An 18,257-nucleotide genomic window follows, 5' to 3' on the forward strand; every position below is an offset into this window, starting at 1 on the left:
TTTTTTTTCAGAACAAAAGTCTCATCTTTGATTTGAACTGATTCAAGGCCTTCATTAGCCGTCAGATTTTTTACGCCCCCAAAAATAAAGCACAAAATCTAGTCACATCGTCTCGAAAAGATTCCAAAGTTACAGTGAGACCGTATCGCCCACTTAAAGTCTTTGCAAAATGAAAATAAATGTCAGTTCACAGAGAAGAAGAGTGTTATCGACAAGATGGTGACAAATCAAGCCATTGTTGTGGGCGTGTCAGCTGAATGGGCGGAACCACGCCCTGCTCAGCTGTCAACTGTCAATCAAATACAGTACAACTGCTGACCTGGAAAAATGGATGCTACTTTGTCGAGCGTCTCCCTTAGGCTTACATCTAACTGCAGGCTCTTGAAAGCGGTGATATTTACGAAAGGAGAAGGCCTTACATTTGATAAAGGAGGCCCGAAAAAGGTGCAGATGTGACTCCCTGCAGACTCTGTTCTGCCATACGCTGGTGAGGATTTTTCGGCATAAATACCTTACCATTTTTTTCCATTGACAGTCATCGTAACTTGGCTAAAAGTAAACATAAAAAAAAAATCCACTGCTAAAAATCCATTCTGGGTGAAATTCTATACATGAAAGATAATTCATGTGTCAGTTTTCACGCGGGCTAAATATGCTTCACTTTGTGCATGCTGAGTGTATATGCTAAAAATAGACGTGAACGTGTGTGTGTGCGCGTGTGTGTGTGTGTGTGTCTACGTGTATGTGTGCGTGTGTGTGTGTGTGGTTGTGTAAAAAGGAAGTATAGTTCGGTGTCAACAGATGGCGATGTTGGCATCAAACGACTTTTAAAGACGTGTAAGCAATGAATTGTGCCAACCCATCTGTCCACTATTTATTAATTCATATGCATTTTTATTCAACACACACATGCACTGTCACACTCACTGTCAGCCAATCAGCTTCTTCTTGCTCAAGTATCAGCCAATCGGCTCTCGTCAAACTGTGTAAAAAAAAAAAACATGCAGCGGGACTGTGTGCGTCGTAGAGTTTGACATGTTTTCAGGAAGAATTATGCCATCAATCCTTTTATAGTTTTGATCCGTTTGCAATGCGTGACTTCTTTTTACACTTGTTTGACACATGAGAGTAACGTTTCAAAGGAGGGGTTCGGGTCGGGGTTTGAAACTCAGCTTGGGTTTTCAAATTAGTCAGTTTGGGACATGAAAAGATCGTTCGATTTTTGTGTCTTCGTGTCAACACCATGCCGAGGTCACGAGGGACTCAAAACAACCGACAAAAACAAGCAACTCTCTTGGCACTTTCTTACACACCAAATCAACATTTTGTTGACTTGTTTTTGCTCAGCTTTTGTTGTTACCCTCCTCAACACAAGGCACGCGCACACACACACACACACACACACACACACACACACACACACACACACACACACACACACACACACACGGGAGAAGCAGGAGAGTCCACCTCGTCCTCCCAAATAAGTTCCATTCATCACTGGCTGCACTCTAATGTAACTAATACTTTACAATTAGACCAGACACTACACGCGCACACACATGCCATCCATCTCCCTTACCACACGCATGCTCGCACTCACACACTTGCACGCGCACGCGGGAAATAGAGAATGCACTTGGGTCAAACATTGCAGGAGGTTTTTGGAAACACGTCTGAAAGGTAGAAGGCTTTCAAAATATCATGAAATGACCAAAAAAAAATGTTTTCAGTCTTTCATTCTGCATTCGGCACTTTTATGTTTTTTTTTCATGTTGCTTTTTTCTTGAAAAATGCTAACGTTTGGGTTGTGGATGGATTATAACAAAGAAGTGATCGCACTCATTCTTACTTTATTATTGATTAAAAGCTAAGGATACAAATCTAGTGCAAATATTAATGAACGCTTTCGGGTTTTCTATTTTGCCTCGTCACTTAGCTATCATGAAATTGTTCAAGGACAATTTGAGGTTGAAACAGGCTTGATTTTTTTTTTTAAATACACGTAACCTTTGGTAAAATTTCAAAAAAATGTCCCCTCAAGCCGAGATTGAAAAAAAATGCTCAGATGTATAAATTGTGCCATCTTTTTACTTATTCAACACAAAATGTCAAGTCATTGATACTTTGAAAAATAATTGACCATATGCAAATGTACACGTTAAAAAAATCATCCAATGAAATAGGCAACAAAAAAAACGTGCAACATGTGTTAGATGGATGAAAAAATGTGTATCGCTTCATCATAAAGACGGTGTAGTGTAATTTTTTTATGAAATGATGAGTTCTTCAATATTTGCTGCGTTACTCGGGGCAAAGGAATAAATAAATACAAACAAAGTGAGGTATGTCGGTCGATTGTTTGGTGTGTAGCGCCATCTTGGGAACTATAGGAGAACTGCAGCGTGCCTCCCTCATGATTTTTTTTTTTTGTGCCTCCCTCATGATACAAAATGAAACCCATCGGCCGTGACGTCACGCGTACTGAGTACGGTGGCAAAGAGCTGCTGGCACCACAAACAACGACGTGGTTCGAATTATGAATTATTATTAAGGTGGCTTGAATTATGATTCTAGTCCCGTAATGCAACTCGTGCTACCACACTGCAAACAAAATAATAATAATAATAATACTCGCTCACATTTAAAGACAAGTTCTGGAGTTTTTGTCACGGCCAACTCTGAGACTGAGATTTTAAAGTGACAGTGAATTTCCAAGACGACTAGATTCCTCATCATCATCTTGGTAGTTTCCTGTTGAGTTTTTTTTTTCCTCAAGTTCAACTGCTGGTTGTTGATTGTGTCACATCACCATGAAGACAAAGTGATCATATCAAACGCGTTTGATGTCGACAGAAGGCTGGGAGACTGATCTTCAACAACTGAGATGAACGCCTTCAACTAAAACGAGGCAAATGGCGCAAGTTTGACTCCCATGAACTCTCAGACGCCCTCCTGACCGTCGTGTTTTGAGTCCGAGACTGTAAATGTCGTTCGCCGTAAGGCCACAAAGAGAAGACATTTCGCCTCTCATGATTGTGTCACATCACCACGAAGACAAAGTGATCCTATCAAACCCGTTTGATGTCGACATAAGGCTGGGAGACTGATCTTCAACAACTGAGATGAACGCCTTCAACTAAAACGAGCCAAATGGCGCAAGTTTGACTCCCATGAGCTCTCAGACGCCCTCCTGACCGTCGTGTTTTGAGTCTGAGACTGTGAATGTCGTTCGCCGTAAGGCCACAAAGAGAAGACATTTCGCCTCTCATCTGAGAAGGCTTCATCACTTGACGCAACAACCCGCCCGAGGACGATTTCCGCTCCAAGAGGGAGGCACTGGTATCATTCTTTTGGGATGCAAAACGACAGTCGTTAAGATGTGATGAGTCGTTGGGTGGGAACGAAACGCCCTGATGAAAATGCTATCTCGTTGCAAATAGGCCTCAGCTCGTCAAAAGAGACGAAAAAGCGTCTGGAAGCAAAATCCACTTCGGAACAGGAGACAGGAGGCTCGTTGTGCGTGTTGTTTCGAGACGCTCCTTCCACCTTCACGCAGAAGGCCTTGCCTCGCTTCTTTGTCACATCATCGGGCTTGTCCTGCATGATTATCGACACATCGTTGTCCTCAGAACGTATTTGCTGGACAAAAAAAAAAAAAAAGTCGCGAGTAACTCTTGAGTCACTTCTGAATGACTATTTTTCATCAGAGCATGATCCACAACAGCAATGTGACAATTCCGACATTGCCCCAAATGATCACTTTGAGCAAAACAACGATCATGTCCATCGTTACGACTTTCAACATTCTGGATGGAGCACTCGTGAAACAGCACAACCGCTTCCGCAGGCACACGAGGCATTTTCTCAAGGCGGCTGAAATGTGAAAAATATTCGGGAGACACGGATGACTGCGCATGAGACAGCATTTATCAAGCTATCTATCTATCTATTTATTTGTCGTCTGTGAAGTCAACTGATTTAACGAGAGTCGAGCGGTCAAAGTAACATTCCTTCTTAAAATGACTCAAGTATACTGTATGTTGCATTCAAAGTACCCGGACAGGGAAAATGTATCCAAAAAGTGACTTTTGAGTCGTAAACACAAGCAGCAAAACACAAATTGTATGGGGGGGGGGCGAAAAAAGTCATTTCAGTTGGTGCAGCTGCTCGTGAGCACAAGACAACCAAGCAAGGCGGAGACATGCGCATGGCCCAGCCCAGGAGAGGCCTTTCTTCAGGGTCACTCGCTTTCTCGGAGACGTCTCATCTTGGTCATGAAGTTGTTGACGCACTTTACGTTCAGCGCGTTGCTCCACGAGCCGCCGCTTTTGAAATGCGAGCCCACGATGAAGCCGCTGGCGCCGAGGTAGCGGTCCACGTTGTCGTGAGTCACGCCGGAACCCACCAGGACCGGGAGACTCACTGCCCGCCTTACATCTTGAGCGGGATGACAAAGCACAGGAAGGGAGGCGCGCCTTGCATGAAGCGGACAAAATGGAGGTTTTGTCAAGAGAACGCCTCGGGGCCGGTCAGCCACGCCGACTGTTTTTTTTTGTTTTTTGGCACCGCAGCCCATCAGCACACTGTTACGCACCAGTGAGTTCTTTGGGGTCAGCCTGGGCTCCCGTGGACTTTCCGGTCAGGATGAGGCCGTCCGACAGAAAGAACTCTGCGGCTCGAGCCGTCTCGGCCACGCTCACGTCCGACGTCAGAGCGTGAGAGCTGTGGTCAGATGACACCGCGCACACACGCAGTCAGCATTTTCGAGTTATTGCTTTGCAGATGTAGAATTAGGGGGAGATTTATTCCTGCTTGTTTTTAGAGGTAAATTTAGAGTCACTATTTGTCGTCATTTATGAGGAGGTACCTGTGTTTCTTCTTGATGTCCGTGAGGACGAGGATGTCCTCCGCTCCGACGCTCTTGCGGTACCTCAGAAGTTCTCCGGCACAAGCGTGGACCAAACCCTCGTCGGCCACGTGGGAAAACACAAAGCCCTCCGCCCGGATGAAGTGGGCGCCTGACGCCACAACAATGGAGACACAGGAGCACGCTGTTACCTCGACGGTTCAACACAATCTGCTCCTGCGCGCCACATTGCCATAGAATTCATCGTTTGCCGACTCAATGGAACCCATATTAACTCGATGGACCAATTGATCATGCTTGTAAATAACAGCTAAAGTGAGTGACTAGCGCTGACCCAAATTTGTCCACATTTTCCCAGAATTGAGCGAGCGAACGGGATCACCTGATGCAAGAGCGACGGCGAGCGCCTGCTGGTTGGCGGCGGACAGAATCTGTACGCCGACGGGGATGGACGGACAGACATTCCTCACCGCCACACACACGGATGTCATGCACGCGCTCACCTCAGGACCCGGTGACAGCGAGTACGGGACGTCGTGCATGTTCTCCACTATCACACCGTCCTGCAGAGGCAAAGGAAGAGTTATTGAGAGCAGGTTAACAAGATTGAATGAAAAGATAGAAAACAACCTGGAATTCCAATAAAAACCAAAAGATAAAACATAACACAAGCGTGACAAAATGTATACGGTGGATGTGATTTGTGTCATTTCTAAAGACAGCCACATCCCATTTATGAAGGTGTGCTGGGATAGGCTCCAGCAGCCCCTGCGACCCCTGTGAGGATGAAGCGGTTCAGAAAAATGGATGGACGGAGGGATGATCTGATGTAAAGTGTGTTAATATGTTCCACTGTTACACGTTCTGCATACCAAGTGGCATGGATTTGTTGAACAGAAGCGTACAGAGAATAGACCCTTGGGGTACTCCGCACGTGATCTGTCCTTCCTCAGAGTGAAGAACACGAATGGACGGATTAGTATTTTGTGAGAGGGAACCTGCAGCTTACCAGTCCTGCGTTGCAGTATACGCTTGCCTCCCAACAGGCTTCCTCAATGATTTGGGACATTTTCAAGCATCCAAGCGGAGAGCCTGTCAAACGCAATAGTTGGACATCATGTGTTTTCCCATAGGAAATAATGAATATCCAACACGTTTATTCCAGGGTCGCAAAATGAACGGTGGTACGGTCATGCAATAAACAATACAATGCATCTTTATTTCGATGGTCACGCTGATACATTTAGGTGCTTAATGTAATCGATCGGTGTTACCTGGTAAAGCCTTCACGTGGATCATTCCAATAACGACACATTTTAGACGTCCAAAGAGGTCCAACCACTTCATGTTTATCACTGTGCTGTGTGCAGCGGCCAAGGGAGCAAAGAACGTTTTTTTGTCACGTGACCGTCTCAAAGTTCACAGACGTTTTACTGACACCCAACTAACACAGAGAAATCGAGGCACTTATGTTAAATTATAAACTTATGTTTTTTCTTTTATTTTATTTTTTTCTGTGAGGAGCAGTTTTACTCATCAATGACTTACTGTTCTTATAGAATACTCTTATTGGGAAAATGCGTTCCACATACCGGGTACATGTTAATTGTGGGTGCTTTGGCGAGAAAAAAAAATTGTGAATGCAGTCTGAATAATTTCTAACTCTGGCAACAAAAGGGCCAACTTGACGACAATTAGGACGCTTGCTAAATGGGGGACAGACGCTTCATCTGGCAACCCGCGGCAGAAATTGGCGCTACGGCGGAAAAGCTAACCTCGTCAAACTTGGCTCTGCAGTCGTGAAGGAACCACCGCGCCCGCCGTGGCGGCGAGCCACAATCCTCCCCGAGAGTCACCTAGCCGCATCGCTGCGCTTGTCACTCACATAACCGTCGTTTTTGTCTTAAACGGCGCTGAAAGTGCACCGACTCGGCGCTTTGTTTACATCTGACAAACTAGCCACGCGGTGCCGGCTACTTCCGCCTCCTTAGCTCCGCCCACGCAGCTGTCACCCGACCGTCACGCCTCCCTGCTTTTACCGGCCAAAATTCGCACCAAACGCCACTTTAGGAGCCCCTCGCTTCACTCCTGGAAACTTATCCCGAGCCAAAGTGTTCGTTTGCGGCGGTTGAGCGACCCGGCGGCGCGTTCCGAGGCGGAAGAAGGTCGTCGGGAGGCGGGGAAGAACAAGTTTGAGCGCCAAGTTAAATCGCCTCCTCCCCGCTTGACTTGACCGAGGCGCGCCCGCTTGCCGCCCCGCTCATTGCGACCCGCCGCCGGCCTGCTGCCACCACGCTGACGCAGAGCTCCTCCGAGACGACGAAAGCCACCCATCGCCTCCTTCATCGATGCACTGACCGATTGATCCATCGATTCAGTTCATGCTCGACATTGATTGTGACCGCGAGTGAACTTCAAGAGCAGCATCTTGAGGTGAGTACAACGAGCTAATCCGGCTAAGTGCCGGATTTAAGCATTTGAACGAGAAAGAAAGGCCACGTTAATAAACTGGAGCGCTTTATCGGACTATTATTAATCTGTATTTAAGTTGGTTTTGATGTTATTTGTGCAAAATAGTCGGCGATGCAGCTGTGTCGGCCATCATGCTGAATCGAGCCAGATGTCCAAAGTTTGAGAACGAAAATGAACACGTTACCGGGACAAATGTGCACAATCGGGTCATTCCGTGGATAGTTTGACTTGTTTCGTGATACGATGCGGCGTTTGGTGAGCGCATGTGTCGCTTTGGGCAACTTTGGGCAACTCTAAACGTCGCCAAGCTTCTTTCTCGTTTGCCCGCCAGGACGAGTTGGGCTTTGTCAGCTGAGCGTGGGGGTTGGGAGTGTGCTCATGTTCTCTCTTAAAACTCCCCCCCAAATAACTCGAAAACACTTTTCCTCGCAGGTTGACTCCCAAGAAGAATCACCAACCCCGGGACTAGAATGCTGGGAAGTCGGTGAGTGCTCATTTGTTGTCGTCTCCCACTCTTCGTCAGCGCCAAACTTTAGCCTCCTCGGCTAGTTAGCTTGCGGCTAAAGCACTTTCGTCTCGTTTGTTGGAGCTCGCCAGCGCGCCCAGTCCGCACTTTACTGACAACTTTGTGCTCTGCTGTGTCTATTCCTCTTCTCTCCCAGGGAAGTCACTGATCAAGAAGCCCAGTGTGTTGCTAGCGAGGCGGCCAACGTCAAGACGGCGAGGCCGAGGAAGAGGAAAGCAGATGTTGCCATTGTGAGTGGAGCCCCCTCTGTCTGTCTGTCTGTCTCTCTCTTTCTTTATCTGGAAAAAGACACATTTACACTTAGCAACACTCCAAGCATGGAATGTCGAACTGACCTGAATTTATTTGACTGCAGTATTTACAAGATGTGGATGAGGACGCGGCAGAGATGACCAAGAAGAAGCAGCGAGACTGTGAGGTAAAACCATAAGACTGGACCACGAGTTTCTCGCTTAGATGAATGGCCAATAAAAGATGGGGAAAAAAAACAGGAGTGTTGGGGCCAAGTTGGGGTCCTACTCAACAAATTGATTACGCCTTTCCAGATCATCAAGTCCAAATTTGACTGACACATTTCCCATCCCGCTCCCCAAAGTAATGTTTCCCACAGAGATCCATTGAATTTAAAATCACTTGGGCACTGGCCTCCTGCCAGTGTGATAGTCGGTCAAAAATGGCAGGAACTATGCTGCTAACATAACGCAAAGTATTTAATTTGATCCAGTAACTTAATACGCATGCCAATGTTAACTTTTCCGCAGTCTTTTATCCTTCCGTCTGCCATGGACACAAAATGGCTTCCGGGCCAAGTGGTCCAGAGGCAATACCCGAGCTGGGATGACAGCAATATAAAAGGAGTGTGACGTTTCACACTCACCTTTTCCAGCTATTTTGTTTGTTTAGGCCTGAGTGGAGCATTTGAATAGCACGTCGTTAGCACGTTTCCGAGTTCCAATCAGCCCCGAAGAATTCGAGCGGCATGACAATTCAACTATTTTACATAATTGGGGTTGATTGGAGATTAGGGTGATGTGATGTGATTTTCAGTTGATCAGTATCGGCTGAAAATCATCAAGTTTTTCATTTCTCTTCATTCTTACATATCACCAAGTGACGAGTGGAATTTTTTTATTTTATTTTTTTTGAATTTGAGTTGATCAAGACAGGCTATAGAAAAAATGTTTTGCATCATCATTTAATGCCACAAAAAGGTTTTTGTTTGCTTTATTTGAGCTACTGCTGCATGTTGACTTGTATAAAAAGATGTTATGTGGGGATGTCTTTATCCACACACACACGTACACACACACACACCCCTCAAAAAAAGAAAATGACCATTGAGCCAATTTCTTGAGATTGTGACTTCCAAATGTCACATTTTCCCTGTATTGTATCTGTGAAGGCGGCCTGGCGGTCCAAGGAGGGTGCGTACGCAAGTCCTCCGCGCGGGTTGTCCACGCTGGATGGCAAAGACGAGCGTGAGCAGCAGATCACCTTGATCAACGCCGGCTTCCCGCACTACAACCTCACGAACGTCTTTGCTACGCCCGTACATTGCGCGCCGCTGCCTGCGCTCTGGTCCGTACGCAACATCACAGCTGCACTACTGCTCATACACACAAACAAATGCATGAACAACTTCTTGTAGCCCTCCTACTGCTGAGCTTTTATGCTGGCTATATTCATAGTTGTGCTTCCTATACTTCCCTATACCTTAGTTACTGTTACTTAAACGAAATCTTTTGTGCTATTTTAGTACCGTAGTGCTATACTTGACTTGCTACTACTATGACTTCTGAGAGCACAACTTTTTTACTTTTATTGCTGCTCCGACTACTTTTAGCAGCACTCCTCCTGTCGTACGACGACTTCTTCCGCCACGAGCGCTACCCCTATTGTACTTCTTAAACACCCCGTTGTACCACTTTTGATTGCATGAATGCTATTACTTCTTTTGTCATTAGCTACTCTTTTTCATACCATTCCATCCTCAACCACTCATTCTACGGCCCCTACCTCACATAGAATTACTCTCTGTACGACTGCTTCTTATAGCCCTACAATTTGTACTACTACTATTTCTTACGGCACTACCTAGTGTGAGTACTTCTTGTGCTACTCGTCCTGATATTACTTCTTATACCAATACTACTACTTGTCCCACAACTGCTTGTACCATGACTACAGGTTGTCATCCTACGACTACTGCTCCTGCCAAGTGGTCCTAAGCTGTGTTTTGTCCCGCATGTTTGCGTTCAGCTGGGCGAGTAAGGACGTGGTGTGGAACAACATGCTGGCCAAGGATAAGACATACACGCGCAACGTCAACATGATGGCCAAACATCCTCACCTTCAGCCCAAGATGAGAGCTGTGCTGCTCGACTGGCTCATGGAGGTGACCGCGGGCGGGTCTGCTTGTTTCATTGCAGGGGGCGTACGTCCCGAACAAAGCCAAATTAATTCAAAACCATTTTTTAAAAGTTTGCCGACGGTCGCTGTGATTATGACTAATTGTCAGTTCGGTCTGAAACAGACCCATAACGCGGAAGGGAGATTTAAAGAGCCAAATCCCATTTTTGGCTAGCTTCATGCTATATTAACACCGTCAATATCTTCCCAATCGGTAACGGCGGAGTTGTTCCCGGGGTACCGTGATAAATTGCCAGTCGATCGCACTGTGAAATGTTTGAAGTACTTGACGGCGTTTGTTTTTTTGGCTCTGGAGGTGAGCGAGGTGTACAAGCTTCACCGCGAGACGTACCACCTGGCTCAGGACTACTTTGACCGCTTCATGGCCACGCAGACCAACGTCTTCAAGTCCACGCTGCAGCTCATCGGAATCAGCTGCCTTTTCATCGCAGCCAAAGTCGAAGTACGCGCCGCATCATCTTGCACTCACAGTGGTCGTTTGGTATTCTATCAGCTCAGGCGGAGGAACATGTAACTGTCTTTTAACACGAGCCAAAACTTGCTACTATTCCAACCCTTCTGCCCGAACTTTTTCTGCCAATACTTTTTTTGCTACTTCTGTTGCTACTCATACAAGTACTGATCCAACTACCAGCGCTTCGACTTGTTCTCATCGAGAATTGTATTGAACTGTACCACTCGCGCGACTTCCACTCTCACTACTTTGTATACTTTTTACAACCGCTTCCACTGACACACGACTTCTTTGTCAACTCTTACTTCAAATGTGATTCGTATCATTCGGTATGATTTGTGGAGTTGTTTATTCGTGTCGGATGCGCGTGGGAGCGGCCCGCATTAGCGGGAGGGCTCACGATGTGAAAATGGCTCCAAGAACCGATCCTTTTGCCCGGGCAGGAGATGTACCCTCCCAAAGTGCACCAGTTTGCCTACGTGACGGACGAAGCCTGCACCGAGGACGAGATCCTCAGCATGGAGGTCATCATCATGAAGGTGAGTGGCGCCGCGTCGCCACGTCTCGGCCCGAGCTTGACGTTTTTGTCGTCGCCGCGATCAGGAGCTGAAGTGGAGTCTGAGCCCGCAGACGCCCGTCTCCTGGCTCAACGTCTACATGCAGGTGGCCTACCTCAAAGAGTCGGACCAGCTGCTCATCCCCAAATATCCGCAGGCCACCTTTACGCACATCGCCGAGGTGAGACCTTTTGTTTTTGAATCGATGGGTTTTTATTCCAGTTTCGAGTTGTTGTTGTTGTTGTTGTTATTTCGCATGAGACAAACGTGTGGCGTTTTTGAATCGATGGCTTTTTATTCCAGTTTCGAGTTGTAGTTGTTGTTGTTATTTCGCATGAGACAAACGTGTGGGGAATACGAATGTGCTCCCAAAATGAACCGGACTTTGACCCTTTCATTTGACAATGAATACTTGAGGCAATCGCTGGGTCCAAGCGTCCTTGGACGTGTGGTGCTTAAGGAGTTTTTCGGTGCGTTCGTGCACCGCTACGACGCATTTAGCAGGGTGACTCTTCAGCATCACATCTGAAGGATATTTTCACCGTTTCAAAACACACCAGACTGCTGATGTCACTGGCGTATTCTGCGTTATAAACTCAACCCACCCCAGTCTGTACTCGGACAGTTGCTCAGAAGGTAGAAATTCAAAAGCTCGCCCTCTTAGCATTAGCCAATGTTAAAACGAGGCTTTGACGCTGCCGATACCGATTGTCCACGAGTGTGTGATCAGCCAATACCAATCACAGGGAATTTTTCATGTTAGAGCTACAACTACCAATTTTTCTTCGATTAATCACTCATTTTTTTCCAATTAATCCGAAAAAAAAAAAAAAACATTTGTTAAATTTCTATCCCTTTATTATTTAAAAACATTGCTTTTAATAGACGTTGCAGAAAAGGCACACTTTATCATTGAGTCACGATGTTGGTCAGTAACATGCCCGAAAATAGGGGGGATGTTATCTCCCCCCCCCAGTTCCCCAAGTGAAAACAGCTGTTTGCAAATCTCCTATACAGATTAAACACAAAGATCATGACGACTCGTGTTTACATAGAGCCATATCCCACTTAGAATCAAACCGAATGACCAAATGGAAAGAAATTTCATTTGGCTTTAAAAGGCGGAGTTGAATATCGACCGATGATGATCGGCCTCCGCTCGATCGGAGCATCCCGACTTCAAAAGCGTGTCCAAGTGTCTTCATCCTATTTTGATAGATAACTTTTTGTGTGTGTGTGTGCATTTTTTGCATGTGCAGCTCCTGGATGTGTGCATGCTCGACATGCGCTGCCTGGAATTCTCCAACGGCGTCTTGGCCGCCTCGGCCCTCTTCCACTTCTCGTCCCTGGAGCTGGTCGAGAACGTGTCGGGTACGTCGAAGCGACCTCATCGTCGCCCCGCTCCCTCGCTAACCGCCACCCTTTGGTTTTGTATAGCGTTAAAAAGGGCGGAGCTGGAGGAATGCGTGCGGTGGATGGTGCCGTTCGCCGTGGCGCTGCGCGAGTCGGGCGGCTCGCCCATGAAGACCTTCTCCGGCGTAGCTGCCCAGATGGTCCGCTAGGGGGCGCGCCTCATGGGAGTGGCAGGGAAATTTACTGGAGCAATGGACCTAGCTGACTAACTAGCATGTGCGATGTTCTGCCACCTCCTAAAAGGAAGGATTTAAAGAAAATAGTTTGGGGTATCTTTATGATGGTCAGGAGGGAAATTCACTGCAGCTTTCTGTCTTTGCCTTTCAATTACTTGACGCATTTTCTTCCACTCAGGCGATAACAACAACTGCATGCTGCGCAACATCGTTCACTGTCACCGCAGCCTCCATTCCAGGTTTGTCGGAGACCCCTTTTTCCCCCCCACTCACTCTCGCTCGCACCGTAGCTATTAATTCTCCTCGCAGGCTGCTTGATGGAAGGCTAACAACATTTTCTATTGTTGATACACTTCTGACTCAAGCTGCATGCTCTCAATTACAGATGAGAGATAGTCGGTAACCTGGTTACAAATGGGCTTCACTGTGCGTAGATGATGTCAGGCACCTTTATCAAAGTGGCGTGGAAAGAGGAGAAAGGAGGAGCTCCTTCTTCTCGCAGCACTGATTTTATCTTAAGCGCGCGTTATATGGTTCTCGATAAATTCTCACAGTTCAGTTGACAGGGGGGCTTGTCTTCTCCCTCCAGCCTAGTCAATTAAAGAAGCAACGTGTAATTTGCCTCTGGAGAGCTGCTGTTTGGATATGTTCGCGTGGAGCATCTTTCGCATCTTCTGCTTTGTGATGCACCAGGGAAGTGGTTTTGTTAAAAAAAAAAAAAAAAGTTTTATTAATGTTCCCGGGGAGTACTACTCAGCGCCCTTCGGACAACATGAGTAGCCCGTGGGTCTGTTGTGAAAATAGCTCACCTGTGATTGGACACTGTGACTTACTAAGAATTAAAACAAGAAGATGAACATTTATTTCTTCAAACTTCACATGGTGCACGATTCTCCTGGAGCAAATATTCTGCTGAAAAATAAGATTGTGCTCAATGGGGAAAAATGCTATTTTAGTTTACCCTCATCCTGAAAAAAAAAAAAAGCATTTTGAAGCGCATGTGTCGCTTTGGGCAACTTTGGGCAACTCTAAACGTCGCCAAGCTTCTTTCTCGTTTGCCCGCCAGGACGAGTTGGGCTTTGTCAGCTGAGCGTGGGGGTTGGGAGTGTGCTCATGTTCTCTCTTAAAACTCCCCCCCAAATAACTCGAAAACACTTTTCCTCGCAGGTTGACTCCCAAGAAGAATCACCAACCCCGGGACTAGAATGCTGGGAAGTCGGTGAGTGCTCATTTGTTGTCGTCTCCCACTCTTCGTCAGCGCCAAACTTTAGCCTCCTCGGCTAGTTAGCTTGCGGCTAAAGCACTTTCGTCTCGTTTGTTGGAGCTCGCCAGCGCGCCCAGTCCGCACTTTACTGACAACTTTGTGCTCTGCTGTGTCTATTCCTCTTCTCTCCCAGGGAAGTCACTGATCAAGAAGCCCAGTGTGTTGCTAGCGAGGCGGCCAACGTCAAGACGGCGAGGCCGAGGAAGAGGAAAGCAGATGTTGCCATTGTGAGTGGAGCCCCCTCTGTCTGTCTGTCTGTCTCTCTCTTTCTTTATCTGGAAAAAGACACATTTACACTTAGCAACACTCCAAGCATGGAATGTCGAACTGACCTGAATTTATTTGACTGCAGTATTTACAAGATGTGGATGAGGACGCGGCAGAGATGACCAAGAAGAAGCAGCGAGACTGTGAGGTAAAACCATAAGACTGGACCACGAGTTTCTCGCTTAGATGAATGGCCAATAAAAGATGGGGAAAAAAAACAGGAGTGTTGGGGCCAAGTTGGGGTCCTACTCAACAAATTGATTACGCCTTTCCAGATCATCAAGTCCAAATTTGACTGACACATTTCCCATCCCGCTCCCCAAAGTAATGTTTCCCACAGAGATCCATTGAATTTAAAATCACTTGGGCACTGGCCTCCTGCCAGTGTGATAGTCGGTCAAAAATGGCAGGAACTATGCTGCTAACATAACGCAAAGTATTTAATTTGATCCAGTAACTTAATACGCATGCCAATGTTAACTTTTCCGCAGTCTTTTATCCTTCCGTCTGCCATGGACACAAAATGGCTTCCGGGCCAAGTGGTCCAGAGGCAATACCCGAGCTGGGATGACAGCAATATAAAAGGAGTGTGACGTTTCACACTCACCTTTTCCAGCTATTTTGTTTGTTTAGGCCTGAGTGGAGCATTTGAATAGCACGTCGTTAGCACGTTTCCGAGTTCCAATCAGCCCCGAAGAATTCGAGCGGCATGACAATTCAACTATTTTACATAATTGGGGTTGATTGGAGATTAGGGTGATGTGATGTGATTTTCAGTTGATCAGTATCGGCTGAAAATCATCAAGTTTTTCATTTCTCTTCATTCTTACATATCACCAAGTGACGAGTGGAATTTTTTTATTTTATTTTTTTTGAATTTGAGTTGATCAAGACAGGCTATAGAAAAAATGTTTTGCATCATCATTTAATGCCACAAAAAGGTTTTTGTTTGCTTTATTTGAGCTACTGCTGCATGTTGACTTGTATAAAAAGATGTTATGTGGGGATGTCTTTATCCACACACACACGTACACACACACACACCCCTCAAAAAAAGAAAATGACCATTGAGCCAATTTCTTGAGATTGTGACTTCCAAATGTCACATTTTCCCTGTATTGTATCTGTGAAGGCGGCCTGGCGGTCCAAGGAGGGTGCGTACGCAAGTCCTCCGCGCGGGTTGTCCACGCTGGATGGCAAAGACGAGCGTGAGCAGCAGATCACCTTGATCAACGCCGGCTTCCCGCACTACAACCTCACGAACGTCTTTGCTACGCCCGTACATTGCGCGCCGCTGCCTGCGCTCTGGTCCGTACGCAACATCACAGCTGCACTACTGCTCATACACACAAACAAATGCATGAACAACTTCTTGTAGCCCTCCTACTGCTGAGCTTTTATGCTGGCTATATTCATAGTTGTGCTTCCTATACTTCCCTATACCTTAGTTACTGTTACTTAAACGAAATCTTTTGTGCTATTTTAGTACCGTAGTGCTATACTTGACTTGCTACTACTATGACTTCTGAGAGCACAACTTTTTTACTTTTATTGCTGCTCCGACTACTTTTAGCAGCACTCCTCCTGTCGTACGACGACTTCTTCCGCCACGAGCGCTACCCCTATTGTACTTCTTAAACACCCCGTTGTACCACTTTTGATTGCATGAATGCTATTACTTCTTTTGTCATTAGCTACTCTTTTTCATACCATTCCATCCTCAACCACTCATTCTACGGCCCCTACCTCACATAGAATTACTCTCTGTACGACTGCTTCTTATAGCCCTACAATTTGTACTACTACTATTTCTTACGGCACTACCTAGTGTGAGTACTTCTTGTGCTACTCGTCCTGATATTACTTCTTATACCAATACTACTACTTGTCCCACAACTGCTTGTACCATGACTACAGGTTGTCATCCTACGACTACTGCTCCTGCCAAGTGGTCCTAAGCTGTGTTTTGTCCCGCATGTTTGCGTTCAGCTGGGCGAGTAAGGACGTGGTGTGGAACAACATGCTGGCCAAGGATAAGACATACACGCGCAACGTCAACATGATGGCCAAACATCCTCACCTTCAGCCCAAGATGAGAGCTGTGCTGCTCGACTGGCTCATGGAGGTGACCGCGGGCGGGTCTGCTTGTTTCATTGCAGGGGGCGTACGTCCCGAACAAAGCCAAATTAATTCAAAACCATTTTTTAAAAGTTTGCCGACGGTCGCTGTGATTATGACTAATTGTCAGTTCGGTCTGAAACAGACCCATAACGCGGAAGGGAGATTTAAAGAGCCAAATCCCATTTTTGGCTAGCTTCATGCTATATTAACACCGTCGATATCTTCCCAATCGGTAACGGCGGAGTTGTTCCCGGGGTACCGCGATAAATTGCCAGTCGATCGCACTGTGAAATGTTTGAAGTACTTGACGGCGTTTGTTTTTTTGGCTCTGGAGGTGAGCGAGGTGTACAAGCTTCACCGCGAGACGTACCACCTGGCTCAGGACTACTTTGACCGCTTCATGGCCACGCAGACCAACGTCTTCAAGTCCACGCTGCAGCTCATCGGAATCAGCTGCCTTTTCATCGCAGCCAAAGTCGAAGTACGCGCCGCATCATCTTGCACTCACAGTGGTCGTTTGGTATTCTATCAGCTCAGGCGGAGGAACATGTAACTGTCTTTTAACACGAGCCAAAACTTGCTACTATTCCAACCCTTCTGCCCGAACTTTTTCTGCCAATACTATTTTTGCTACTTCTGTTGCTACTCATACAAGTCCTGATCCAACTACCGGCGCTTCGACTTGTTCTCATCGAGAATTGTATTGAACTGTACCACTCGCGCGACTTCCACTCTCACTACTTTGTATACTTTTTACAACCGCTTCCACTGACACACGACTTCTTTGTCAACTCTTACTTCAAATGTGATTCGTATCATTCGGTATGATTTGTGGAGTTGTTTATTCGTGTCGGATGCGCGTGGGAGCGGCCCGCATTAGCGGGAGGGCTCACGATGTGAAAATGGCTCCAAGAACCGATCCTTTTGCCCGGGCAGGAGATGTACCCTCCCAAAGTGCACCAGTTTGCCTACGTGACGGACGAAGCCTGCACCGAGGACGAGATCCTCAGCATGGAGGTCATCATCATGAAGGTGAGTGGCGCCGCGTCGCCACGTCTCGGCCCGAGCTTGACGTTTTTGTCGTCGCCGCGATCAGGAGCTGAAGTGGAGTCTGAGCCCGCAGACGCCCGTCTCCTGGCTCAACGTCTACATGCAGGTGGCCTACCTCAAAGAGTCGGACCAGCTGCTCATCCCCAAATATCCGCAGGCCACCTTTACGCACATCGCCGAGGTGAGACCTTTTGTTTTTGAATCGATGGGTTTTTATTCCAGTTTCGAGTTGTTGTTGTTGTTGTTGTTATTTCGCATGAGACAAACGTGTGGGGAATACGAATGTGCTCCCAAAATGAACCGGACGTTGACCCTATCATTTGACAATGAATACTTGATGCAATCGCTGGGTCCAAGCGTCCTTGGACGTGTGGTGCTTAAGGAGTTTTTCGGTGCGTTCGTGCACCGCTACGACGCATTTAGCAGGGTGACTCTTCAGCATCACATCTGAAGGATATTTTCACCGTTTCAAAACACACCAGACTGCTGATGTCACTGGCGTATTCTGCGTTATAAACTCAACCCACCCCAGTCTGTACTCGGACAGTTGCTCAGAAGGTAGAAATTCAAAAGCTCGCCCTCTTAGCATTAGCCAATGTTAAAACAAGGCTTTGAAGCTGCCGATACCGAGTGTCCACGAGTGTGTGATAAGCCAAT

General features: G+C 46.7%; 3 protein-coding genes across 6 annotated transcripts in view; 2 read left to right on the forward strand and 1 right to left on the reverse strand.

Annotated features, from left to right (window-relative positions):
* Nucleotides 1-3,929: 3,929 nt before the first annotated feature.
* Nucleotides 3,930-6,825, reverse strand: LOC109524609 (uncharacterized protein F13E9.13, mitochondrial). 4 transcript variants are annotated; one of them, XM_019884605.1, is made up of 7 exons: nt 6,646-6,825; nt 6,145-6,230; nt 5,880-5,962; nt 5,253-5,433; nt 4,871-5,021; nt 4,598-4,725; nt 3,930-4,440 (listed from the first exon to the last, which is right to left on the reverse strand). In XM_019884605.1, exons 2-7 carry the CDS (start codon nt 6,215-6,217, stop codon nt 4,244-4,246), a joined length of 813 nt encoding a protein of 270 aa, XP_019740164.1. In that variant the 5' UTR covers nt 6,218-6,230; nt 6,646-6,825; the 3' UTR covers nt 3,930-4,243. The 4 variants fall into 4 exon arrangements, with proteins under 4 accessions (XP_019740164.1, XP_019740165.1, XP_019740163.1 ...); XM_019884606.1 differs by lacking the exon at nt 6,646-6,825 and having other exon boundaries at nt 5,253-5,301; nt 5,374-5,433; nt 6,145-6,308; XM_019884604.1 differs by lacking the exon at nt 6,646-6,825 and having other exon boundaries at nt 6,145-6,306.
* A 128-nt stretch (nt 6,826-6,953) lies between these two features.
* On the forward strand, nt 6,954-12,871 carry LOC109524515 (G1/S-specific cyclin-E1-like). Its single transcript, XM_019884447.1, has 11 exons — nt 6,954-7,303; nt 7,775-7,826; nt 8,005-8,098; nt 8,224-8,286; nt 9,271-9,446; nt 10,128-10,263; nt 10,594-10,740; nt 11,196-11,291; nt 11,356-11,490; nt 12,569-12,680; nt 12,747-12,871. The coding sequence occupies exons 2-11, from the start codon at nt 7,813-7,815 to the stop codon at nt 12,869-12,871; spliced, it is 1,098 nt and encodes a 365-aa protein (XP_019740006.1). The 5' UTR covers nt 6,954-7,303; nt 7,775-7,812.
* A 1,095-nt stretch (nt 12,872-13,966) lies between these two features.
* The window catches only part of LOC109524571 (G1/S-specific cyclin-E1-like), a 6,951-nt gene continuing 2,660 nt past the window's right edge, over nt 13,967-18,257 (forward strand). Inside the window, exons 1-8 of the mRNA XM_019884540.1 lie at nt 13,967-14,117; nt 14,296-14,389; nt 14,515-14,577; nt 15,562-15,737; nt 16,419-16,554; nt 16,885-17,031; nt 17,487-17,582; nt 17,647-17,781. Of these exons, the coding sequence (XP_019740099.1) occupies nt 14,104-14,117; nt 14,296-14,389; nt 14,515-14,577; nt 15,562-15,737; nt 16,419-16,554; nt 16,885-17,031; nt 17,487-17,582; nt 17,647-17,781 (861 nt within the window). The 5' untranslated portion in view covers nt 13,967-14,103. The remainder of the gene's footprint in view (nt 14,118-14,295; nt 14,390-14,514; nt 14,578-15,561; nt 15,738-16,418; nt 16,555-16,884; nt 17,032-17,486; nt 17,583-17,646; nt 17,782-18,257) is intronic.

Source organism: Hippocampus comes, unplaced genomic scaffold (genome assembly GCF_001891065.2).
Source record: "Hippocampus comes isolate QL1 unplaced genomic scaffold, H_comes_QL1_v1.1 scaffold21, whole genome shotgun sequence".
In the NCBI taxonomy this organism is placed as follows: domain Eukaryota; kingdom Metazoa; phylum Chordata; class Actinopteri; order Syngnathiformes; family Syngnathidae; genus Hippocampus; species Hippocampus comes.

Bases quoted from the DNA above. Each gene is read 5' to 3' on its own strand.
- LOC109524609 (XM_019884605.1), bottom strand. From the start codon at position 6,217: ATGAAGTGGTTGGACCTCTTTGGACGTCTAAAATGTGTCGTTATTGGA. The intron at 5,434-5,879 runs GTAAGCTGCAGG...TTGCCTCTGCAG, and splicing joins TATACTGCAACGCAGGACTG to GACGGTGTGATAGTGGAGAA. The intron at 4,726-4,870 runs GTACCTCCTCAT...ATCTGACCACAG, and splicing joins GACATCAAGAAGAAACACAG to CTCTCACGCTCTGACGTCGG.
- LOC109524515 (XM_019884447.1), top strand. The intron at 8,099-8,223 runs GTGAGTGGAGCC...ATTTGACTGCAG, and splicing joins GGAAAGCAGATGTTGCCATT to TATTTACAAGATGTGGATGA. The intron at 8,287-9,270 runs GTAAAACCATAA...GTATCTGTGAAG, and splicing joins AGAAGCAGCGAGACTGTGAG to GCGGCCTGGCGGTCCAAGGA.